This window comes from Hypomesus transpacificus, chromosome 19 (genome assembly GCF_021917145.1).
Source record: "Hypomesus transpacificus isolate Combined female chromosome 19, fHypTra1, whole genome shotgun sequence".
Classification (NCBI taxonomy): Eukaryota; Metazoa; Chordata; class Actinopteri; order Osmeriformes; family Osmeridae; genus Hypomesus; species Hypomesus transpacificus.
Genome location: NC_061078.1, coordinates 13053513 through 13081414, shown reverse-complemented (window position 1 = coordinate 13081414; position 27902 = coordinate 13053513). Strand labels below are relative to the sequence as shown.

The 27902-nt window shown below is 46.8% G+C and overlaps 1 protein-coding gene across 1 annotated transcript in view; it reads right to left on the bottom strand.

Annotated features, from left to right (window-relative positions):
* The window catches only part of tub (TUB bipartite transcription factor), a 20785-nt gene extending 19959 nt beyond the window's left edge, over window positions 1–826 (bottom strand). Inside the window, exon 1 of the mRNA XM_047041424.1 lies at window positions 640–826. Within this exon, the coding sequence (XP_046897380.1) occupies window positions 640–677 (38 nt within the window). The 5' untranslated portion in view covers window positions 678–826. The remainder of the gene's footprint in view (window positions 1–639) is intronic.
* Window positions 827–27902: the final 27076 nt, after the last annotated feature.

Below are 27902 nucleotides of genomic sequence, written 5' to 3'. Positions count from 1 at the left end.
GTAGAGGGGTCCTCTACCTCCTGAGAGAGTTGTTAAGGAAATGTACTCATTTGGAAACATGGAAATAGCTTTTAAAGATTCTGATCAGGAAGACTCAAATTAATTCAATTCAGATTCAATTCAGATTACCATTAAACGCTTCTTGAATGTCGTGTTAGTACAAGCTGCACATCCACCACATCAAGATAAATCTGTTACTATTAGCCTAGAAGTGAACTAAATTGAATATTGATATTTAAACAACAACAAAAATTACACTTAATTTACCTGAAACAAATATTTGATGTTTTAATTAAGCTGCATAATGACAACAATGTTATGGACTGTAGCAGAAAAATAGAACATATCCATGCAACAAACACCCTGAGGAGGCTAGCTGAAGGTGATTCCACCTTTGAAAAGAGCATTACCCCAGACATGTTCTACTACAGTACAGTATACACACATGTGGCAATGTCTCTCCCACCTGGCAAACCGATGAGATCAACTCCAACCCCGGCATCACAGTAACTGGCTCTGTCAAAACTGTATCGAACCGCTTACACGCTCATGCACAAACACACACACACAGGCACACACTATCACAGACAAGTCCTCCCCGCAGGACGTAGAGCGAGCGGCACATGGAGAGCCTGGTACCTGTAAGGGATCCAGTCCGAGGAGAGTTTGGAGCTCATGTCTGTCAGTCACTCTGCGGGCCGCTGCTGCCGTGTCTGGGGGGCTGGGCTGAGGGGGGCTCGGGGGGGGAGGGCGGGGAGGGGGGCCTGCGACAGCAACAGAGGCACCAAAACAGGCAGCCGGGGGGTCTGGCGACAACGATCACAGCGACACAGACCGCACAGCCGGCTCATTCTCTGAACACTGCCCCCTCTCTCTCCCTCTCTCTACCTCTCTTTCTCTCTCTCTCTCTCTCTCTCTCTCTCTCTCTCTCTCTCTCTCTCTCTCTCTCTCTCTCTCTCTCTCTCTCTCTCTCTCTCTCTCAGCCCCTCTCTCTCTCTCAGCCTCTCCCTGTCCTCCCGCTCTGCTTCACCCTGTGCCTCTGTCTCGGCGCTCCGCAGTTACGTCCTCTGGAGTCCGGCTCTGGGGCTGGAGATGACTACCAATCCAGGAAGGACAGACGGGCGGGCGTGCTCCTCTGTCATCCAGGCCGAGCGCGGAGGAAAACCTTGTCTCTCGATCTCCTCACCCTCGTGTGCATGCGTGCTATCGATCTGCACCTCTGTCTCTCTCTCTCACATACCCTCGCCTGCTCACGCTTCAGCGCTCTCTACCACTCTATTGCTCCTACTCTCTCGCTTTTGTTGGAACGTTCTCTTCCCCTCCTCTCTCTCTCTCTCTTCCCACTCCTCTCTCTCTCTCTCTCTTTCTCTCTCTCTCTCTCTCTCTCTCTCTCTCTCTTTTTCTCTCTCTCTCTCTCTCTCTCTCTCTCTCTCTCTCTCTCTCTCTCTCTCTATCTATCTATCTATCTCTATCTCTCGTTATCTCTCTGGCTGCATCAGTAGAGCAGCACACAGACTTGAGGAGGAGGAAGCAGGTAACATTGCATCCCTTTGTCTAGGTCCTTTGATGTTTGAGCTGTCCCTCCCTTCCAGTGTTCATTCTCCCTGTCGCTCACCCGCTCTCTCTCTCTTTCTCGCGCTCTCTCTCTCTCTTTCTCGCGCTCTCTCTCTCTTTCTCGCGCTCTCTCATTCGCTCTCGCTCTCTCTCCCTTCCTCTCTCTATCTTGAGCACACACACATTCCTCACCGCTGGAGGCACATAAAGCACAGACACAGACGTGTTTTCTGGGGCTTGATATATTTATTCTACCCGAGTAAAGAGCTCTAGCATATGACTGAGAAGACCTGTGCTAAGAGTCTTCAAAATACATGCATAGATAGCCAGACAAATATATTCACACACACACACACATTTGTTCCTTTCAACCCCCTACTGTACATCCCATTTAACACTAGAAATAAACACATCCCTTTCTATGTACTCTGAGGTGTAAAAAGAAATATTCACAAGGAAAATAAATCCATCCAGTTTATTGGAAGGTTTTATGCTATTTCATTTCAATGTATGATCAATGTCCGTTAATTGTCAACAAGCTTGCGTGAACAGAAACCTGATCTAATACAATATAGAATGTTTTCATCAATATGGCTGTGCATGTAAGGGTAGATGAAAACTGCATCTAATCAACTGTCTTTTCCCCACAATGGCCTGAGGCACTTTGTGTTTTTCATTGTATCTCATCATGTGTTTGTTTGAGTATGTATGTTTGTGTGAATGTGTGTGCGAGTGTATGTGTGTGTGTGTGTGCACCAGTCTGTGCCCTCATCTCTCTGAGTGTCACAGTCAGTCATTGTGATTTAGTGCTAGCTCAGTGAACCAGGCCGTCCTGATATTCTACAGAGCTGCCAGACCCTTCTCTGAACCACAACACATATATACAGTACACACACATATACAGTACACACACACACACAGTACACACACAGTACACACACACACACACACACACAGTACACAGACACACACAGTACACACACATATACAGTACACACACAGTACACACACACACACAGTACACACACATATACAGTACACACACATATACAGTACACACACAGTAAACACACACACATATACAGTACACACACACACACACATATACAGTACACAGGCAGTACACACACACATATACAGTACACACACACACATATACAGTACACACACATATGCAGTACACACACATATACAGTACACACACACACACGTATACAGTACACACACATATGCAGTACACACACATATACAGTACACACACACACATATACAGTACACACACACACACATACAGTACACACACATATACAGTACACACACATATACAGTACACACACACACATATACAGTACACACACATATACAGTACAAACACATATGCAGTACACACACATATACAGTATACACACATATGCAGTACACACACATATACAGTACACCCACATATGCAGTACACACACATATACAGTACACACACATATGCAGTACACACACATATACAGTACACACACATATACAGTACACACACACACATATGCAGTACACACACATATACAGTATACACACATATGCAGTACACACACATATACAGTACACACACACACACACACGTATACAGTACACACACATATGCAGTACACACACATATACAGTACACACACATATGCAGTACACACACATATACAGTACACACACACACACACACGTATACAGTACACACACATATGCAGTACACACACATATACAGTACACACACACACATATACAGTACACACACACACACATACAGTACACACACATATACAGTACACACACATATACAGTACACACACACACATATGCAGTACACACACATATACAGTACACACACATATGCAGTACACACACATATACAGTACACACACATATGCAGTACACACACATATACAGTACACACACATATACAGTACACACACACACATATGCAGTACACACACATATACAGTACACACACATATGCAGTACACACACATATACAGTACACACACATGCATATACATATTGGACAGAATGTAACTCTGTGGTTTAGAGCTCAGTTTGTCTCCTATTTTGGCATACATTCATGTAGAGTAAAGTGAAGGTCAGATCTCTAACGTGTTCAGATACACAGCCACATTGACATGCAATACACACGCATCGAGATGACATTCGATTCACAAAATGAGCGACATTCCTGTAACGACTTTGACACAGAGGTTTCAACGTGTCTGAGAGGGAAACACGGGCAATTTTGGGGGGCACTTTGACATCTTCTCTCAATGATGTGTGGTGTGTCTTGCAGTCAGGACTCACGGAACCACCACAGCAGGCCGGTTGTCTAGGCTCCACTGCCGAGGTATGAGGCAGCGACAAACTCCAGCGCTAGCAACACACGGACATCTACAGCACTACAGATGAGGAGGGGGGAGGGGGGGTTGTGGTTGAGAGAATGGGGAAGCCGGTGACACTTTCAAGAGTAGGACACTGCCTTCAACTTCATCAGCATCATTGTCCTGGCCACAAGCTATGTGCTGTGTCCTACAGACTGTGAGGGGTCTATCTGTGTTTTAGTATGTGTACATATAGGTTATACCTACATGTAGGTGTGCAGATTTAGCTTATATCAGTACCTGTGCATTAGTGAGTTTAGATAGTACATATAGGTTGTACCAGTACCTGTTTATTTGTGAGTTTAGATGTCGGTTATATCAGTTGTGTGTATCGGTGAGTGTAGATGTAGTTTTGACCTGTACCTGTATGCTAGGGAGCGTAGATGTAAGTTAAATCAGTTGTGTGTGCGCTGTGTTATGTCTGAGGAGCAGACATGATGAGTGTCTCTCCTGAGAGCCAGGTGTTAGCACAGCCGGCTGGTAAATATTTGATGGTGGAGAGAGTCTTTTGATCTGGGGGCCACGGCCATGAGGGAGCCGGCAGGGGGCCCCTCCTTCATCATCATCCTCACGCTCTCTCCTCTCCCTCCATCCACAGTCACGTGACCAGAGAGGAAATGGAATCAGCAGTGGGAAATGGCAAACGGCACGGGGCGGAACACAAATTCAAGAGTACTGGATGGGATTCTATTAAGGAGCTTAACGTTTGACGTCAACAGGGCGGCCCTGTGTCCGCGGCCTGTCTCGGGGCTGGCGTTGCAGGTGATTGGAGGATGGCATTGGGATAATGGGGAGGCTGGGGGACTGTGGGGACAGGGGGGGTTGGGGGGGGTGTGCTACCCTCAGACAGACAGGCTGCTACAGACATGAGCACAGGAGGAGAGCAACGTAAATAATGGAATAGTTCAATCTGGCACTCACCACAAAAAGCCATGCCAACTAAATGAATGACTTTCACCCCCTCGTTACGGGAGTGTGTGTGCTTTGTTCGTGCCGCAGTGTGTGTGTGTGTGTGTTTTTGTTTGGTAGTGCACATGGATGGGTGTTTGTCTGTGTTCGAGGCATGTGTGTTCGGCGTGTGTGTTCAGTGTGCGTGTGCATGTTTGTATGTGTGTGTGGGTGTAGGTGAATGGTTATGTGTGGGTGTTGATTAATCAGATATACTATTACTTTGAACCCCATGTCATTATGGTAGTAAAAAACACACTGCCCCCATCTTTTGAAAGTAGCATGCTACAATCCTCTAGCCTTCAGCTCATTTGCTGAATATAGAATACCTAATTCAAGTAAATCATACTCGATAGCTGCATTTATACAAAGCACGTGACGGCAGCCAACAACCTGCAGAGTAGAACTGCTGTTTTTGGTCTTCATCTAGATGGGTTATGATCCGAAGACCGAAGCTGAAGAGAGCTGGAGGAGAGAACAAGTGTCTGAGAACAGCGCCGCTTCTGGATCCTTCACAGCCCTGAAGACAAGACCTCTTCAAACCCCACTGATTACATTACGTATTCCAACAGGAGCTGCCTACAAGCACCCGCCTAAAAGCACCTGCTTACAAAAAAAACAAGCCCATGGATTATGTCTCCATTGGCTCCAAATTGCTTTGACAGTGTCTGTCTCAGCGTGTCTCAGCAAACTCTTTTAATGAGCTCAGGAACAAATGTCCAGAGACCATTTTCACCCGTGTGCTCCATTGACATGGATCCACTGATGTGAACATTGATTGGAACTATACACACCAACTTTCAACTGCATATAGCTCTAGATTCTGTTTGGCATTCAGTCACTGGAGTTCCAGTTTTGTAAATCGGTAAGGGCACTATCTAAATACAGTATTGCAAAATGTTCTTATGTACTCGACATCTCGGTGTGATGGGGGGAGTGATTACACCCAACTGTAACCTACTTTCATTAGGGGAAGAAATTGTAAATGATTTGCATATGCTAATATAATGGGAAACCATCCTGGCAGAGATTTGGTGGGGGCAGGGGCCCAAAAAGCAGTTTCCGAGGGTGTCTTGGTGGGATTTAATACAAACAGAGGCATCTTTATTTCAAGCTGAGAAGTAAATCTCTCAGCTTCAGAGACTTTGTGGGTCTGTTTGTCTGTATCTATGTGTGTCTGTCTGTGTGTCTCTGTGTGTCTGTGTGTCTCTGTGTGCTTCTATGTGTTTCTTTGTCCGTATCTGTGTGCATCTGTGTGTGTGTGCGTGTGCTGTGTGCGTGTGTGTGCGTGTGTGCGTGTGTGCGCGTGTGCTGTGTGTGTGCGTGTGCATGTGCTGTGTGTGTGTGTGTGTGTGTGTGTGTGTGTGTGTTTGCACAGTCGTGTGTGCATGAGTCTGAGATGAAGTGAATGGAGGTGCTGGCTGTGGCCCAGTATTGATTGGCTGTGACGTGCTCAGTGTTCTCAGTGGTAAACAGCAGTGGTCTGGCTGAGGGTGACATTCAAGGCTCATTCACAGACCGTTTCTTCTGCGGAAGGCAGGCCCAGGGACCACAGACTCTGCAAATATCACACACTCTACAAAGACTATAACTTGAAAGAAAACTAATCCTGACGCAGCTTGGCAGAAACCCTGCATTTTTTTTATCGTAGTTGGTGGCAAAAAGACACAGACACACACAAGCCTTCGGTTGTCTAGAATTCTCGAATGTGCCCAATAGATGTGCAACTTTAATAGAAATGTCTACGTATCTAGGCTTGCCCAGCTGTTAGCCCAGGTGATCAGGGTTAATCACAGAACATCTGGTAGAGAGAACAAGGTCACCTCAAAACCATCAGACCCAGTAGCACCTCATCAAACCCAGTATCACCTCATCACACCCAGTATCACCTCACCACACCCAGTATCACCTCATCACACCCAGTATCACCTCACCACACCCAGTATCACCTCATCACACCCAGTATCACCTCACCACACCCAGTATCACCTCATCACACCCAGTATCACCTCATCACACCCAGTAGCACCTCATCAAACCCAGTATCACCTCATCACACCCAGTATCACCTCACCACACCCAGTATCACCTCATCACACCCAGTATCACCTCACCACACCCAGTATCACCTCATCACACCCAGTATCACCTCACCACACCCAGTATCACCTCATCACACCCAGTATCACCTCACCACACCCAGTATCACCTCACCACACCCAGTATCACCTCATCACACCCAGTATCACCTCATCACACCCAGTATCACCTCACCACACCCAGTATCACCTCACCACACCCAGTATCACCTCACCACACCCAGTATCACCTCATCACACCCAGTATCACCTCATCACACCCAGTATCACCTCATCACACCCAGTATCACCTCATCACACCCAGTATCACCTCACCACACCCAGTATCACCTCACCACACCCAGTATCACCTCATCACACCCAGTATCACCTCACCACACCCAGTATCACCTCATCACACCCAGTATCACCTCATCACACCCAGTAGCACCTCATCACCAGTCAGATGGCTGAGTAGTTAGCTGAGTGGTTAGGGACTCAGGCTATTACTGTAATCAGAAGGTTGCCGGTTTGATTCCCGGCCGTGAAAAATGATGTTGTGTCCTTGGGCAAGGAACTTCACCCTACTTGCCTCGGGGGGGTGTCCCTGTACTTACTGTAAGTCGCTCTGGATAAGAGTGACTGCTAAATGTAAATGTAAGTCATACCCAGGAGCATTATGTGAATTGGCTGCAATATGAAAACATCTGTCACCAGGATATGCAACAGGAGGCCACTGTCACTTAGCAACAGTTTGACCTCCACTGTTCCTGCTTCTTCCTCCTGCCACCACTGCACCCTTTCTACACTCACGGATGTCAGGGCTGGGATCCTACAGGCAGGATGGGAAGTCCAGGGCTTGTTGGGTTAACATGGTGGGCTGGGGGTTAACATGGTGGGCTGGGGGTTAACATGGTGGGCTGGGGGTTAACATGGTGGGCTGTGGTTAACATGGTGGGCTGGGGGTTAACATGGGGGGCTGGGGGTTAACATGGTGGGCTGTGGGTTAACATGGTGGGCTGGGGGTTAACATGGTGGGCTGGGGGTTAACATGGTGGGCTGTGGTTAACATGGTGGGCTGGGGGTTAACATGGTGGGCTGGGGGTTAACATGGTGGGCTGTGGTTAACATGGTGGGCTGGGGGTTAACATGGTGGGCTGTGGTTAACATGGTGGGCTGGGGGTTAACATGGTGGGCTGTGGAAGACATGGATGTATGTCTCCACTCAAACAGGGAAGTTCAGGTACTGGGTTTATTGTATTAGACAACCAGCAGACTGGAAGGAGAGTGAACAAGCATCTCGACAAGACAAGAATAATGACCAGATACTGTATAAGCCCAGTGGTCCTAGTAAAGTCTCCCTAAAGCATGAAGGTAAGAGGACATAACTGATAGTGAGTAGAGTAAATCAAAGATAACAGACAACCAACATAATCAAGCAGACAAGTGTTGATAGACACTGCGGTTACAGTATTACTGTAATGGACGGCTTGCCATATCAAGCTTCCTGGATCTCCTGGAACCCTATGGTTAGGTCTACTTGCTCCCTTGACCCCTACATCAGTCTCCAACTGGCCCACAGGAAGCTTTTTAGCATACATGATTGAAGACTTAACTACTGGTAACAACTGGCCTATAAATAATTAAAAGGTTAAGGTGACAGTAGAAAAAAACATATGGGAATGAATCATAAGATGACGCTATGACAAAGGCAATAACTGATCTATTGTTTGTGATAAACATAAGCACAGGAAATCCTTGATATCTCCCGCAGCGGCCACCATATCAACACAACTAATCCATCAAAGGAAAGAGGCCAAGCTAGCAGCCTGGATCAAGCAGATCTTCCCTTCTCATATCATTAAACACAAGTGACGTCTCTCTCCTATCCCCCCGTTCAATCCCTCCCCCGTGAGCAGCCTGCCACACAGATCAATACAATGCAAAGGTTAATGTCATAATCACTAGCTTTTTCTCTTTATATACAGGACCATAGTGTAACAAAGACGAAGTTCAGGAGACAAATGCGCCACGAGAGAAACACCGAAAATAGATCACCACAGAACTCTCTCTCATCATCCTGGATATTCATAACCCTCTCTCTCCCTCTCTCTCTCCCTCTCTCCCTCTCTCTCTCCCTCTCTCTCTCTCTCTCTCTCTCTCTCCCTCTCTCCCTCTCTCCCTCTCTCCCTCTCTCCATACACCTTGTACATCTCACTCAATATAAGCAAGCTAGCCAGCACATCAGCTAGCCAGACAGCCAGCCAGGCCAGGTGAGGGCTGCGGCCAAGAGAGTGTTCCAGAATGAGGCCATCCCTGAAGGTCATGAAGATGCCCTGTAATGCATCTGTCTGCCTGCTCATGTGTGGTACTAGCTTGACTCCGTTCCATCTGGACCTCTGCCCAGGTCCTCCTCAGGTAAGTCAAAGAAAGTGTGTGTGTGTGTGTGTGTGTGTGGAGGTGTTGGGCATGCCTCACTCTGCTCTCCATCACCTCAGCAGAGGAGGGCAGGACAGACTGGAGGACAGGGCTTGTCTAGCTGAGGGGTCGGCTGGCATTTTGGGGCCGAAGCCGAAGTCTCATTGGTGCCTTGAGGTACGGAACGGCCCCATGGCCACCATGTAGGTGGCCTCCGTGTAGGTAAGTGTTCATGTGATAAAAGGTTCTCTACCAAACACAGGCTGTTGATTCATGTGTTGATAGCCTATACATAGAAAATGTGGTATAGCAGTGTATAATGCATACATTATCTGATGTACTTTGCTCCATAATGCATGTGAAATGTGCCTTTACAGTAAGTAATCAGCTGCCTGCTGTCTCCTTTCACTCTCATTGTTACTGTAACTGGTTGTGAAGAATAACCCTCCGCAAAACGTGTGTGTGGTGTGTGGTGTGTGTCTGTGTGTGTTTGTGTGGGTGCGTGGGCATGTGAGTGTTCAGCCATTCGCTGTTGGAGAGTGTCAGGGCAGAAAGGGGAAGTAGCAAGGATGGATGGCTGGGAGAGATTACAGGTACAGGTTGGAGGGAAGGGGAGAGATTATAGTAGCAGGATGGATGGCAGGGGTAGATTAGAGTAGCAGGATGGATGGCAGGGGTAGATTAGAGTAGCAGGATGGATGGCAGGGAGAGATTACAGTAGCAGGATGGATGGCAGGGGGAGATTACAGTAGCAGGATGGATGGCAGGGAGAGATTACAGTAGCAGGTCGGATGTCAGGGAGACATTACAGTAGCAGGATGGATGGCAGGAGGAGATTACAGTAGCAGGTCGGATGGCAGGGAGAGATTACAGTAGAAGGATGGATGGCAGGGTGAGATGACAGTAGAAGGATGGATGGCAGGGTGAGATGACAGTAGAAGGATGGATGGCAGGGGGAGATTACGGTATCAGATGGTAAACATTTAGCCAGACAGAGCGAATGTTTAACAGGACGTTTAATAGAGTTATGAGTACCTTTCAAGAGTTGGGTACACACACACACACTGCACGCACACATTCACACACCACACACATACACACACACCATGCATACATACCACACACATACACCCCCGCCACACACACAGTCACCGCTCCCCCTCATCTATGTCAACATACAAACGGAACCTCATCTCTCCGAGCCGAACCGAGGGCATGCATAAAACATGATTTGGATTAGGAAATGTCATCTGGAGGAGGAAGTGTCCCCATGTCCCAGCGAGGCCCGCCGATGGACTCCCTCTCCACACCCACGACACTGCAGCCGCACAAACAAGACGTCCGCAAGTATCCCAACACAGACAAACATTACGCCAACGGGAAAATGGTACGACCCGTCCTAGCGGGCCATGTTACAGTAAGCCACGACTGCTTTGAGGAGTCCTACTTTACATGGCCTACTTCTCCTCCCCAAAGACAAAAACAGACTTTTTCGTTCGCCATGGGAAACGGCTGCGCAGACTAGCATGGCCAGGGTATGGCAGAGAGCGTGGATTTCTGCCTGGACAGCCTAGGCCACAGCTGGTCTTCTATCATTAAATTCAAGGTGCGTACCTCATTAGTAACAGAGTGGATCCAGAAGTCCCACCTTGCAGCCCCTCAGACGGAGGGGGTGCCGTGCCATCCCCTCCCCCCGGTCTCCCGGGCTATCTTTAGAGGGCGTGACGTCCACATCTCACACCTGCCCAGCTGAGTGCTGACGCCACTGAAACATCTCCACACCGTTGGAACCCAAACACTGTGTGCCCCCACATCCCTCACATATGAGTTTGCTCTCCAGGACGTAGTGCGCGTGCGTCTATGATCTATAATATCATCTCTTTGCCATCAACAGGAACTACGGCCATCTTGGATAACCATAATGGACACATCAAGGGATGGGGGATAGGGAATAGATATGAGCTCGTTGGTTAGAGCATTTGATTACAGATCAGAGGTTTTAGGATCGAATCCCCCTCTGTATGTGGCATTGGATGAAAGCATCTACTGAATGAATACATTGTTGTTATGATTATTGTGACATCAGCATGTTGGATCACATCAATGGAGACATCCTCTCGTTCGAGATCAGTATGAAGGAATCGCACGATCCACCAGCTCAACCTGTCTAACTATCGGGTGTGATGTCTCCAGTATGCAGACAGTAGACGTGCTAATCCTGCAGTGTGGTTGGCTCACAGCACACAGCATGCTGTGCTGTGGCCAGGAGTTGATTACTCCTCTCTGTGTGCTTGCTGTTTCCATGGCAGCAATTAAGCTTGCGTGGTTGTTATGGCACAATATTCATCTATCTTTTAAGGGCCCCTTTAAATATTCTCAAGATATGACGTGATGTTTACAATTCCTGGAGAACAGCGAGTGAACTGGATACAATGGCAGCCAAAGATCTGAAACAGAGTGAAAGGATGCTCCTTTACTTATGTACATCTTTAAATTAACATATCGTGTCCTTTTTGTCCTTCCTTTTGTAACCAGCCTATCTGTCACACAGCATCTGAAAACCTGCAGTGTGTTGTATTGTCAGTCTCCATTACATTGCCTATAGCACCATCTTGTGGCTAACTCTTACATTTGAATATATTTCATGCGAAAATTACATGGATTTACGTAATCAGATTGATAAATGAGAAGCATTGCCCCTGAATGTTTGTAAATGACTGGCCCGACAGATTGAGAATATGCAAATATGCAATGCTTGCATGTGTGTGTGTGTGTGTGTGTGTGTTTGTTTGTGTGTGTGTGTGTGTGCATATGTGTGTGTACACGTGTGTGTGTGCGAGTGTGTGTGTGTGCATATGTGTGTGTACACGTGTGTGTGTGTGTGCGAGTGTGTGTGTGTGTTTGTTTGTGTGTGTGTGTGCATATGTGTGTGTATACATGTGTGTGTGTGTGTGTGTGTGTGTGTGCGTGTGTGTTTGTGTGGGTGTGGGTTCGGGTGTAAATAGGATGATGTCTTCTCTCAACGTCAGTCTACACCTCCTGACAAAGTCATCTCACTGGGTTGCTCTTGTTACCATGGCAACCACAGACAAATGATCACCCCCCCAATAGCACCCAAAAAATTCACACATCACCTCAATATAGCATGCACGTGCATACGCACACACAGACCTCTCATATCTTGAAGCAGCCAAATCAAGTAATGACTGAGGTGTGGAAAGGGTGTATACAAACTGCTACTGGTAGGTTATTCTGAACCATGGGCTGTAATACTGTATGTTCTTCATCACTATGTTGCTGGTAACTGATGACGCACGTAATGGTAATATTAATAACTAGACCGCATTGACCAATCCAAACCCCGAACCTAGATCTATAAATGTGGACCACGACCTTCCTTCACATCATTGATTAATGCATCAATGCCAATTCAGATTACTATCCATGAATCTGCAGCACATCTTCCATCACACACACTAACACACACACACATAGGCATAAAGACAAACACCCACAGTAGCAGCTGTTTTTCTTTTGACCACAAGAGGGACACAGCCATCAGGAAACACACCAGCGAGGCGCGAGGCGCCAAAACGTTTGTCCAGAGGAGGGCGCTGCTGTACAGGACACACCAGGGTCCTGTGCCAGATCAGCACATGAGCACTGACGTATAGAGCATCAAATATCCTGTGGATTCACACCATACGTGTACACCACCATTTAGACTCTACTGATTTGAGACAAGGTAAGGAGTTTCCAGATATGTGTTCCAGTTTAATAACTAGTCTGAGAAAATGTATCTCTGGACGATATCATACGAACAACTGTGCAGTGTATGTGAATGTGGCTGTCACTGAATAATGGCATTGCCCTATCATGACAAACCTATACCTGTGTATTTCAGTGTGTTGTGGTTGGACAGATATGCAGCCTATCACACAGTTGCCCCATCCTCCTTCCAGACCCCCGTCATGCGATGAGCAGTATCCAGCGACACTTAGCACGCAGCGTGTCCACCCACAGATCCACTCCTCAGGAGGAGCAAGAACGGAAACAGAAAGACGCAGAGAGCTCTCACACACACCCACACACACACATTCACGCCCACACACACTCTCCTTCTCACATGTGTTCATACCCCATCACCACACGCGCGCGCACACACACACAAGCATTGCTGGTCTTCCTTCACATCCCCCATCATCTTCACCTGTTCCACCATGATTGTTCACCATGGCAACAATCTCCATGAGCACCGCACACAGACTCGCACACTCCCATGCACTTATTGGATGGGGGGAGATCAAGGCCCCTTTGTGGTAAACACAGAAACATTGGTTGTCCAGAGAAAGAGAGATGAATGACGACAATGAACAATAGAAGAGGGGCAGGCACAGGAGGGAGGGGGGGGGGGACACTGGAGGAATACCGACTCAGCCTCCTAACACAGGTCTCTACTAGTTTTTACTAAATCAAGTCAAATCAAAATGAAAGCTGATTTATTAGTGTAAATACATATTCTACACTACAGGATCAATATTTTGCAGCTCCTTCAACAGTACTTACTCGACAGTACTTACCGAAAATGTGTTACTACTGCCCCTTATCTTCTCCTATTGACGGCCTTGTGTGCGTGTGTCTGTGTCAATGTGTGTGTGTGTGTGTGGATGTGTGTGTGGCTTTGTGTGTGTGTGGCTGTGTGTGTGGATGTGTGTGTGTGTGTGTGGCTGTGTGTGTGTGTGTGTGTGTGTGTACGTGTGGCTGTGTGTGTGTGTGGGGTTGGCTGTGTGTGTGTGTGGGGGGGGGGGGGGTGTGGGGATGTGTGGCTGTGTATGTGCATGGGTGTGTGTACACGTGTGTGTGGATGTGTTTGTATGTGTGGATGTGTGTGTGTGTGCAGGTCAGACACACCTGGAGCATACAGTACACGGTGGTGGCAGCGTTCTCTAAAGCTCCGGTCCAAACCCATCTGATGTGCTCCATTTCCAGCGCTGCTCCTGGTCACGGACAAGCTCCCAGCAGATGGCTGCTTGGTGAGGCTTCAACAACACCAGGTCTGCATTCAGACAACAGGGGGGCGAAAGACGCCTCTACCGAACAAATTGACCTTTGAAACACGAACCCACCCTCTTTAATTAGAGAGTACCTTCATGTACCGGGAGGAAATGGGGAGGGAGGAGGCCTCATCTGTCGCTTTGCTTGTCAGTGTGTGGAGCATGAGTAGACGCTTGGGTCTCTTGATATTCTACTTCCTTATAGAAAACCTGCGTTCTGTATTCTCTCTCTCTCTCACTCTCTATCTCTCTCTCTCTCTCTCTCCTCTCTCTCTCTCTCTCTCCTCTCTCTCTCCCTCTCTGTCTCTCTCCCTCTCTAGGTTTGTTCCAATCTCTTAGCCATCTTGAACTGAGTGGTTTATCCTTCTCTAATGAGCTATGTGTACCTCCTCCTGCCCCCTCATCTGTGTGCCTGTCTCTGCTGGGTGAAATCAGCCACTCAGCCCACTGCTTCCCAGATGAGGTGTATCATCGTGTCACAGTGGGAGAAAGATGAGCAGGCGTTCCCCCAGCCCCGGAGGACCGAACGGAGACAACAACACAACCTGAAGGTTCACACATCTCACTCACACATACACGTGCTCAGGCACGCTCGCACGCGCACACACACACTCACATGAGCGTACACACGCACACATGCACACACATCCCATAGACACACACACACACACTGTACAAGCACACACACTCCATGAAGACCAACATACTTTAAGGTCAGAGGAGTGGAAGGAAGGATGAGGCACCTGGGAAATCTGTTTCCTGTGCAGTAATGACTGTCTATTGGACTGGCTGTTTGGAGGAAGTAGAAAACTCGCTGGTGCAGAATAGACAGAAGAAGGCAGAGAATTAGCAGGAGAACACCCCCCCCCCCCCCACTGTACATCAGGTGTCGTTAGCATGCAGTCAGATATCACATCTCCACAGCGACCTCTCTCGCGTCCAGGGTGGCAGACAGGCAGGCAAGCAGGCAGGCAAGCAGGCAGGCAGGCAGGCAGGCAGGCAGGCAGGCAGGCAGGCAGGCAGGCAGGCAGGCAGGCAGGCAGGCAGAGAGGAGTGCTGCTACAGCGGTCTCTCCAGTGATGGGATCAATGCAGCAGTTAGATGTGCTTGAATTATAGATTCACATAAGCTGCAGGCAAAAGCCTCATTTAGAAAATGAACAGAAAATGTATGTTCACGACAATGGACACAATGGAAATCACAATCAAACTCGAACAAACATTGTAATTAACTACACGTGCATAATATATTGAGATCCTTTTTAATACTATTGCGCAACAGAAAGGCACAAAACAAGGCCGAAAAGCTTGAAGAAAAAGTCTGGAATACGGCCAACATTGGCGTAGCCGAGGGGCACAGCTGGGTTGGTCTCTGCCCCCACGCCTCCCCTCCTCCAGAGCACCTGCTGCGGCCGACAGGACTCCTCCGGTGCATGACGCTAACCTGCTCTGGCACGGCAGACAACCTGCAGCACCGCAGCCTGCACTGTTTCACCAGAGGATGGCCAGGCAGCCTCTTCCTCCTCCTCCTCCCCTGCCTCTGCATCCTTACTGATTCAGCTCCGAGCCCACTCCACGACTGTTAGAATGAGGGCTCCGTCCTCAACAACGCAAAATGTTCTTGGCACGCCTGCGCGCTGATTGCAATCTGCGTTCTCATTGAGTGATTCATGGCTGGGAACAAACATGTGCTGTCAGCTCCCACACTGTGTGTGTGTCACTGCAAGACTTTCATTCAAATGCAATGATCACACACGTGCATGTTGTGTTGATTTCTGCAATAGCGTATAGTATCTTAGCAACATTTCAGGTACTGTTCTGTATGTGGAGGGATTTTTTTTCCCAGGGACAAAAGCTCGTTTTCAAACGGCTTGCAAGTGTTTGAGGCATTAGCTGTTTGCAATTTATTATGCAAGTCCATTGATCCTTGAGGTGCTTTGCAACAGGGGTGCTGTTCACCTTGAGGGATCTGCTGAGGCCCGCCCACGACAGGAGTCTGAGTGCTAAGCAGCACTTGGAATGTGTTGCTACATGTGTTCACGTTGTCCTTACTTTCCATCAGAAACTTGTCACTGAATGATTCATTGCATCCTTGAAAAAATGGTTTGTTCCATTTGTTCACAACAGTAGAGAGAGTGGGGGCAAGTTCTGCTGAAGAGCCAAATCAAGACAGTGTCAAACCATGTGTAGCATCCTACAGTAATACAGTGAATATGACAAACCACTCAGTGGTGGCTATGCCAATCATACAAACCTTATTTTCATTGGTCTGTGTTCCAAACCTAACCCAAACAGTTTACAACCTAGAGTCCTGAAGTCCAAGCATAATTTGGGAGCTGACCTGTACTCTGTATCTCTCTCCATGTATATCTCTTTATATCTCTCTCTCTCTCATTCTCTGTCTCTTTCTACCCGCACTACGGAGAGCCAGTAAGGACATCCTCTCTATTTTCCTCCTTCCGTAAATCATGAAGGACCAGTAGCTTTACCCTGGATCAGTTGCCTGGAGCTGATTGTATCCCTTTCCATTCAGGCTGACCTCGCGGCCGTGCCAAGCCTGTTTTTAATGCAACATTCAGACATTGGCATTCACACCGCACACTCCCATTCACAGACGGAGGGCGGTAATAGGAAGAGCACACAACTCAGTGTCGATCGGTCATCACTCAGATCCTTCCCATCAGAGAGGAACATGTTTCAAAGGGTGCCGAGCCAAAGGACATTATCACAGCAATACCAGGCATAAGGACCTTAGACAGGTTGAACGCTCCCTCTCTCTCTCTCTCTCTCTCTCTCTCTCTCTCTCTCTCTCTCTCTCTCTCCTCTCTCTCTCTCTCTCTCTCTCTCTGTCTCTGTCTCTCTCTCTCTCTCTCTCTCTCTCTCTCTCTCTCTCTCTCTCTCTCTCTTTCTTCCTCTCCCTTTGACGATCTCATTATCTTCCTCTCTTGTTTTCTCTCTCTCTCCCTCCCTCTCTCTCTCTCTCTCTCTCTCTCTCCTCTCTCTCTCTCTCTCTCTCTCTCTCTCTCTCTCTATCTCTATCTCTATCCTCTCTCTCTCTCTCTCTCTCTCTCTCTCTCTCTGTCTCTCTCTCTCTCTCTCTCTCTCTCTCTCTCTCTCTTTCTTCCTCTCCCTTTGACGATCTCATTATCTTCCTCTCTTGTTTTCTCTCTCTCTCCCTCCCTCTCTCTCTCTCTCTCTCTCTCTCTCTCTCTCTCTCTCTCTCTCTCTCTCTCTCTATCTCTCTCTCGCTCTCTCTCTCTCTCTCTCTCTCTCTCTGTCTCGTTCCTGTTGTAATGTGTGTGGTTGCCACAGACAGCTTGCTTGGGGAACTGGCAAAGAAAAGAGTCAAGAGTGTGGAGGCTGAACTTCTCTCATCATGTATGTTTAAGCTGCACGCCTCCGTGTCCCGCACAGTAATCATCTGCATCAGCATTCACACCTTCACTGTGCGACTCAGTCACGTTCCGAGAAGATTGAGCAGAACTGCTGGGGGGGAAAATGACACTTCCAGCACTGTAATTCAAGTGCAAAACGAATAAGAACTTGTCTCCACGTGCCTTCGCTTACAGTAAAACCAAACCTTTCCCGTTCCTACAGTTGAGACACTGTGCCAACCTGCGATCGTGAAAAGATTCCATTATTTATCCCCTTCATTTTCTTTCTGGCCCAGAATGGCTGTTAGACAGCTACATGCTCTCTGGAGCCCAAACAAAGAACAGAGAATCAGACAGCCTCTTTATTTTGACCAGCCCTTGTATTCCGTGGAGCCTATCGAAGTCTATACCTTAGGTGACAAAGTGGTCGAAACAGATAATAATTGCTCTCGCTGCTGCAACACACAAGGTTATCAGGGGCGGTATCCCCCAGTTGTCTTACTGCAATGATGTAGCCAACTACCACGCAGTTAGACCCATGTTCACCTTGCAGGTATTCTTTTTGTTCTCCAAACACTGTATGCCCTTTGAATACAGGGAAACTGGCACCAACACTGGAGAATGAAATGAAGCTCTCCTATTGATTGTATTTACTTCAAAGACATAATGGTTTTCATTCAGCGACGGCAACAGCCACCCATTAGAATCAAGGTCTCGGACTGTCCGGAAAATGGCATTAATGTTTTTAAATACTTTTGCCCAGCTGTTTCGCTGTTCTCTAACAAAGAAGCACTGCAACAGTCAATGATTGATAAATACTCTTCTATTGTTAGAAAACGAGACAAATGAAATTGACACTTACTGTAAAATGTCTTCCCAATCTTGAAATCACTTGAAACAACATTAGCATAAAATGCCAAAGCACCAAAGCAAACCGAGGATGGGTGTCTGAAACACAGTGCTGAAGATTCTCAGATAGCAAGAAGGGTAAAAAGACAGCTATTCATAGCTAAACCTGAATGTCACCTCAATTTCCCACACTGCAGAGGTCAGAGCATGTTACTCATGTTTGCTGTTGAGTATGAATGGGACTGTTGCTAACTGAGACATGGAAACCTTGTAAAGGAATACAACTGAAGTTGAACAACATAACAATGGATCTGCACAATAATTCAGCGAGGTTGAAGGTGAGAAAATAACCACCAGCCTCCAACAGGACGTAAAAGAGAGAAAAAATCCTTGACGACATTTTTCAGACCGGAACATCCGGAACATCCCACCTGAGTCTTCAACTGCGTCATGGAAACAACAGAACAACCAGCCACTCTCCGTTGTAACCTGAGAGATGTAACGATTGAACAAATTCACACTGTACCAGTAGAAGAACACACTGCACACACACACACACCCGCACAGATACACACAGTACAGAGTACACACTGACATACATCAGCACCACCATAGGTGGGCAACCCCCAAGGATGTGACATTTTCACCCGGAGACTGAGTGAACAACCTCCGAGTACAACCCCATCCCCATCTTCCTGATGAGAGGACAGGAGCTGGAATCCACATGAGCCTCTCATTCTCACCCTCCTGCCTGGATTCTAGTCTGCTTCCGTTCAGTTACCACCTCCGAATTTCAGGTTTCACAAACCGAAAGCATTCAGACCATGATTTTCACTCCATGCTGCAAATAGGGCAGAGGTGATGCATGCAGTGTCTGTTGTGGTCTCTAGGGCAGAGGTGATGCATGCAGTGTCTGTTGTGGTCTCTAGGGCAGAGGTGATGCATGCAGTGTCTGTTGTGGTCTCTAGGGCAGAGGTGATGCATGCAGTGTCTGTTGTGGTCTCTAGGGCAGAGGTGATGCATGCAGTGTCTGTTGTGGTCTCTAGGGCAGAGGTGATGCATGCAGTGTCTGTTGTGGTCTCTAGGGCAGAGGTGATGCATACAGTGTCTGTTGTGGTCTCTAGGGCAGAGGTGATGCATGCAGTGTCTGTTGTGGTCTCTAGGGCAGAGGTGATGCATGCAGTGTCTGTTGTGGTCTCTAGGGCAGAGGTGATGCATGCAGTGTCTGTTGTGGTCTCTAGGGCAGAGGTGATGCATGCAGTGTCTGTTGTGGTCTCTAGGGCAGAGGTGATGCATGCAGTGTCTGTTGTGGTCTCTAGGGCAGAGGTGATGCATGCAGTGTCTGTTGTGGTCTCTAGGGCAGAGGTGATGCATGCAGTGTCTGTTGTGGTCTCGGTTCTAGATGAGTGCGCCTAGTGGTACATACAATTTACATACAATAATGGTCAACAGTGATGCTGCAGCGCATCACCATACGTACAGAACGTAAGACACACACACACACTCACATCTGGATGTGCAAAGCATGGAGCCTGATACTGTGTGTGTACTGTCCCCCTAGTACTTCGACACCACTGAACATGTACTAAAGACGCTTCCCAGTACCCCTAGGAACCTGGCACTGTCTGGCCTTAGCAGCTAGCATCCAAACACTCCCGCAGTCACTCCCGACTGTCAAACGCATCCGAAAAACATGTACTTTTGGCAATCAATCTGATTTGGAACATTCATCATGACAGTTGCCAAACTGACCGTCGAAGTTTGTTTTTTTCCGACAGCGCTGTTGAGTCATTGTCTCAGTCAGACTTGAACTGAGGACTGTGCTTAAATCTTAACTCCCAACAGCTTGGATCTCAGTGAGACATTTTGATAATAGTAAAAGTGTAAATCAAATTCGGATGCAGCCTGAACTGGAACAGCTAATTTAGTCCCAGGAGTGTATTCCTTGAACATCTTCTCCATTTGAAGCTTCTTGCTAATTAGCGATTCTGTTTGTCAGACATACAGTGGCCTGAATATGCAGTGAGATCCCCATAATGTGAACCGAAGGCCCAGTGCACAGTCCCCTCTGATTGCAGGCTCTGATTAGTAAAGTGCACCAAGACATCTCCGGGCTGGTCTCAGGGCAGACGGCTCCTTATCCTGTCCACACTCACTACTTCAGCAGAAAAATCTCCCACAATTCATTGCCGGAGACAAACAACAACAATGACGTCCCTGGGAGTCCAAGTCTCCCTTCACCATCAGATGGGATCCAATCAAGCAGAAAATACAGGCTTTAATTATAAACAATTTCGACCACATGATTTGCGCTGTGTTCTACTGTGTTTGGGTCAGAGAGTTGGATGGGTTTAGTATTGAGTCAGAGTCACAGTAGTGATCAGAAGCTGAGCCAGCCCATTCCCCAGAGACTCCAGGTTTGATATGAAGGGTTAAATGCTGTTGATGAATGCTGCTGCTGACACCAGCATCCACCATCATTACTGCCACAGCCGTACAAAGCCCTGCAGGGGATTAGATATGTGGATAGACAGAGGGACGGCCGTATGGATGTCCAGACGTACGGACAGACAGACAGACAGACAGACAGACAGACAGACAGACAGACAGACAGACAGACAGAGAGAGAGAGAGAGAGAGAGAGAGAGAGAGAGAGAGAGAGAGAGAGAGAGAGAGAGAGAGAGAGAGAGAGAGAGAGAGAGAGAGAGAGAGAGAGATGGAGCGATAGGCAGATAGACAGATAGACAGAAAGGTAGATAGAAAGGTAGATAGAGACAGAGGTGCTTGAGCTAAAGAGGGCAGAGGAGGAGGAACTCTAGTGGAGGAGGGAGGAAGGGGTGCTGCTTTGAAGATAAGGACTTGTCTTCCTGCCAGGTCTTCAGCTACAGCACTGAAGAGCACTGTGACAGGCCCTGGACACAAGCTTCTCTCTAAATGATGTTTTCATGACTGTGGCAGTGCAATTCTGTTGTCCTCAATTCCCACAACGGGAATTGTTGGCAAGAGGTATTGATTGCACAGAAAGAAATCAGATGACGCACACACACACACACATACTGTAAAGCTACTGTACATGCACTCACAGGAAAACACATCATGTCCTCCATGAAGAAAATGAAGCTCATGGTGAACTTCTGGATGGCTCACTGTGATAAGGTGTTATTCGGGGAAATGAGCCTCATGCATATTGCATTATGGGTCCAATCCCCCTCAGCCCAAGGATGTGATCATTCTATGCAGTCTTTGAAAGAGAACTGGGATAAAGGCGTTCCATCACAAGGGACTAATGCTGTTCTCTTACTGTAATCAAAAATCCACAAAGATTGAAGACATGAGGGTGGGGCTAATTTCATGGTGTGGTCATTTCCATCTTCTTCTCCATGCTCCATAATAATTCATTAGTTCTGTAAAGTGGGCTACCTGTGTATGTATAGCGCATATCGTATATACGTGTGTGTAGATGTCGGTTCATGTATTCAAATGTCATTAAGCTACATAGAAAAACATGTCATACATGTCACATTGCTAACCATTGTTATTGTCTGCCACCCCCCTTTCCTAACACTGATGCAGGTGAGTGTGGAGTGTGCATCATACGTGACAAATCCAGTCTCCCCGGGAGATTAGAGGGAGATAGTTACAGGAAACTGTCCTGGGGCTTGTGCTCTCTCCCGCTCCTTCCTGACTGACAGTCATCACGCAGACAACACAGTATTTAGGTCTGAACCTTACTCCGACCTAGTCCAACGCAACGCAGACCATTGTCCTGCATCTTGACATAACTATTACAGTACATAAAGTCCGTAGGTAGTGTGATTGAAATAATTTAGCGACATAATCGGTATTCCTCAGAAATCATTTATGACATGTAATTACAAGAAGAAGCACAACTGTTTGCCACTGCATTGGCCATAGGCAAAGTCGTCTCAGACTTGACAAGATCTCTTGACATTTACGGGGTAACTTTCATTGACTTGCACATGTTCAATCATGATGAAGATGCACCATCTGGGAGAGAGAGAGTGAGCATCTCTTTACAGTGTTTCCTCTGAGCATTTAGACTCCCCAACCCTGGTTTGATGGTTGTGTTCACTGTAGTCAAGGGGGGATGTGTGCGTGTGTTTGTGTGTACATTCCAGTCCCAAAGACAGACAGACAGACAGACAGACAGGCAAGCAGGGAGAAAAAGGAGGCAGGGAGGCAGATCAATGAATGCCTGCAAATACAGCCTCTCTCTGGACATCCAGGAACTGGTTACAGGCCTCTGGATTCCAAGTGTAATGAACCAGAGTGTTGCTCAAGAGGGAGATTCGAGCTTTTAGAAACAGGATTGCGTCTCACTAGGAGGCAGGCTAGCTGGAGCCGTGCATGTACAACACGCAGTCCTTATTTGAATTCACCCTTAAAATCTCCCGGGGGCAAACCGTTTCATGTGTTATCCAGTGTTGTATGTATGGATCTTCAGACGTGTGCTTCCCAGTGGATATCTGTTTCTGTGTTTGGGACTTCATGACAAGAGTGCTTGCAGCTGAACACGTCCAGCACAGTGCACATGAAAGGCCAGTGCATGATACTAGAGCTAGAGCACATATGGCCTGGCTGGCACATCACACGGTTAGAGAATAAAATACCAGCGCATACATGTTACTCTTCCTAGCTCTCTCTCTTTCTCTCCCCCACTCTCCTTCTCTCTCCCCATATTGTTTAACAGGACTGAGGGAAAACGTATGAAGCAAAAGGAGACCTGAGGCTTTTAACTGCCATCTCTTGGGATGCTAAAGCACAGTTACTGAATACCAATCACTGTGGCTTCACACAGACCCAAGACCATGCATGCTGACAGAAGTAACTGTAGACTACTGCAGGTGGGAGATGGATGTGTACAAAATGACTGGGAAGCTCATTTTACAGTGAAGCCACCAGTTGAAGAACACCTAATACATTTTGTGTTTTATTTGAGATGACCCAACATCATTCAAGTGCGTGAGGCACACTAAGGTGTACAGGAAATCAAAAACCCTAGTCATAACAGTTAACAGTTTCTGTGTCAGTCTCAATAGATTGACGTTGCAAAGGCCTACTGTTTATCACATTCCAATCCATTGTTTTAACAAAATTGTTATGTCTTGCAAGTTAATTGCATAAAATCATTCTCGAGAATGCACTTCAGCGTTAGCAAGAGTGAAAGACGAAATGTGTGCATCCTACATTTTTGAACTCTAAGCAAGATGGGACTAAAAAGTAGGTCACATAGGCATAGAGTCGAAATGAAAATATACCATTAATCAAAAGCAGCTATGAAAATGTACTAAATGCATTCATATGCCGCTCTCTTGTCGGGTCAATATCAAAAGCACCTGTCGACTTTGTCTTCCTTATTGCCAATCACTAGCCCAGTATATATAGTTGTAAATCGTAGCGATATAACCAAGATACCCAAATGACGCGAAAATTAAGACAATTTTCGCACCAACTGTGCGGGCGAATAATATTGGCTTACATTCGTTTAAAGCTTGCGCGACAGCTCACCTGTCATAACTCCATCGGCTGTAAGACATGCTTCTGTTGCCGCCGACTCCATCCATGACTCTGAAACACTGCTACTAATAAGGTTTTTAATGAGACCGCAGCAAACAAAGGCTCCCCTGATGTGTAGGTCGTACGAGTCCTCGATATGATTCTTCTAAATCAAGAGTAGCCAACACTACCTATCCCTTACCGACTACTACCCTTACCACTTTAAGCAAGAGTAAAGACGTGATGCACATATATCTTTCAGGGACACACACTGTATGGGCTATACCATTTACAATGAGAAGGGATCGATGCGCTCAAGCTACAGGAGACAAAAGTCATTCTACACACCTACACAGAACTAAGTTGTGCTTTTATTCAGTTTATTTACCTATTGTAATAATTCACATTAGTAGACTATGACTGCCTCGGAAATAGTTTCCACAAAAGTACGCAACCTAGGTTTTACCCTTTTAGTTTATTAAGCGAAGGTAAGAATGGTTGACGCATAAACATAATAACATCGTTTGTGTTGACTTGTATGTACCATAAACTAAATAACTATTCTTTCTATATCAGTGCTGATCACTACACATTTTTCTAGATGAGTTGTCAGTCAGTTATTCTACACATTTTAAATGGAGGACAGCAATTTGCAACTAAGAATCTTATTTTACCATCACCACAGAGAAGACAATCTTAAACAGTAGGCTATAATACGAATGGTAGCATGGTAGATTAAACAATATGCACAATAAAATGACACGTTTTTGTATAAGCACCCTCTATTACTAGCTAGGTATGTTCCAGTGGTTCCAGAACAAAACATGGTAGACTGTGTATTGGAATGTATGTTATTGTTTCGAAAAACACTTTGCTCACACCCCTAATAACCACACACACAGTATTTAATTGTTTAAAAAACATCTTGTGAACAGTTGACCTGTAGCAACAAAAGCCTTTGTATCTATCTATAATGCTTCTTTGATCAACTAAAGCGTCATTGGAAGTTTCCACTCAGATATAAAGGGATACCCAAGTCGAACCGACGACACAATCAAATTCACTGACTTCAAACTGTCTATGTGTTTCAAACCCAGATGGTCAGATTCTACAATTCAATACCTTTCTAAGAGCCTGGCAGGACCGCTCAGGGGAGTGAATATATAAGATACAAAGTCTGTCCACACTGAGAGAGGCCTGGCAGTGACAAGAATGAGGTGACCACATAGAATGGTCTCAGGGGCCAGATATCCTAAGCAGCTGGTTTGGACGCTTGCCTTCCGGAGTGAGACTTGGTGCCAAATTCAAGGCCAGATCTTTCACTGAGACACTGAGGGGGTGGAGGGGGGGGGGGGTATCTGGGATTCACTGAGGAAAGGAAGTCAATATGAGTGGGTTGCACCCCCCATCCCCTCCCCACCCTCACCCCTGTGTCAATGGAGAGAGCGTCAGCAGACCTTGTTGGTCTGAAAAGGGCTCCTTCAGGGCCGTGGGCGGGGCCCATCCCTGCCTGGCTCAATGGACAAAGAGGCTGACTCCCTGACAACTGAGCTGAGGAGCTGAGAGAGACCGCAGGGGCTCTGCAGTGGAGAGCACCCAACTGACTGTGCGGAAGGCGCCGGGCAGCTCATAAAAGGTTCCATTTTAGAGGATGTTTGAAATGGCACAGCACTAGTCGACATATTCAAATCCACATCTCGGTTTCCCCTTCAGAGGGTGTCTGGGAGGGGGATGACCACAGATGAAGGGCAGGAGGGAATGTTTGTCCTTTTGGTGAAATAGAGCTCTCTGAAGCAGGGAAGTACCTCATTAAAATTCTGATTGGATAGATTCAAGAATGGAATCAATTGCACACAGCAGTTCTACATTCAAATATTACGTTGAATAGGAAACAGAGAGAAACACAACGGTGGTGAAGAGAAAGAGAGGGATGCTGACAACTATCCAGGCAGAGAGAAACTCTAGAAAGTGCTTTTAAGAAGGCCAAACACAGCATATGTCGCAATGGCTTATCTTAACTTTTAATTATGCCAGTTTGGAAAGCATTTCTAGCCACAGCGACAGCATGCATTATATTCAACCCATCAGATCATCAATTTTGTCTAATCATCTGAGGTAAAAATACCAATGTTAGTTGAGAACAGGAATGTCTTCATCTCCTCTTATTACTGTTTCTCATCCTTTCTCTTCATAGCAGCTTAATGACTTCAAGTGACATTCTTATATACTGTGTTGTGTAGACAGTAGAACGCCATCTCCCCTCATTCAATTACATTTGAAAGGGTACAAGGAGAGAGGAGAGTGGAATGGATGAGGAGGGAGAGTGCGAAAGGAGATGAGAGAGAGAGGCCGACATGTTGGCTGAGGAACGAATGCGTCTCATCCTCGATGACACATCCAACACAACAACAAAGAACAATGACCAAGCTTGAAACCATATTCTTGATCATGAAGACATGTTTGATAGCCAAACATTATAAATGTTATAATTCAGTATTACTGCTGTTGGAAGATTTTTTATCAAGCACTCCCTGATCATTCCCTGATCCCTTTATGACTCCTCCTGGTTTTTCAGATCCAATGTTGCACTTCAATGAGGTGCTGGGAGGGGGGGGGGGGGGGACAGATGGAGAGGGACCTGGGTGACGGTGGGGGAGAGACGTGGAATATAGAGGGGGATTTTAACACCTGTACGCCAAGTGCAATTTTGGTGTCCATGGAAAGCCTGTCTGGATCAAAGGATGTCCGTGTGCAGGAGGGAGAGAACAGTCGTCACTGAGGCACAATGGATAAGGAACACAGCCTTCTATTTCCCCTTTCTCCTCTCTCCCCTTTCCCTCTCATCTCCACGACTTCCTCTACCCCGGGAGTCTTTATCCAAGGTTTTGGAGCAGAAGCACCAAATGAGAACTAATGAGATGCATTTTTAGTGATGGCCTCTGTGACTCTCTGGAGTCAGTACCAAATCAAAACCAAGTTCAGGCTGGTGGGAAGATTCACACTCCCTGGAGGGTCTAAAGCTGTCTGTGGCTCTGATTCATGTCAATAGTCTATGCAGTTACTGTACCGTTAATACCATATCAGATGTACAATTTTATTCCATCGTGTATGTGCGGCTGAGTCAACTAGTGATATTTTCCCTGTGTGGAAGCAATATTACTTCTCAAGTGCAGATACAACCCATAGCAGTGAGGATGGTCCATTTTATGAACATAATACATTCATTAAATAAATCAACCCACTCCTACCCACTCCTGCAAAAACACAGACTTTGATGACTCAGTTTCAAGGTCTTACAAAACGGGGAGGAGGGGATGTAAAAATGATCTTCAAGTGTTCTTCTCGAACCAAATCTCCCATTTGTCGAGTATGGATTCATGAGGCTCTTTCTAGGGTGCTATGGCAACGTGGCCCCCTGTCTAGCAATTTCTTCCAGTGCTGTGTTCTGGGGCAAGCCAATCAGATCAGACGGACTGTAGTCCAGACTGACCCCAGGTCTCTGTGCTGATGATGAACAGAATAACCTGGCCAACGGAAGCAGCACTTGAATAGGTCTACCTGTGATTGGGACCGTACGAGTCAAATCCTATTGTGCTGTAGCTATTATTCAGATAGCTGGTGTAGGGGGTTTGATAACACTACACTCAGCAGTGAGAGCTGCTGGTGTTGTCATGCAAGGATGCAGTCTTTAGGATGACAGTGG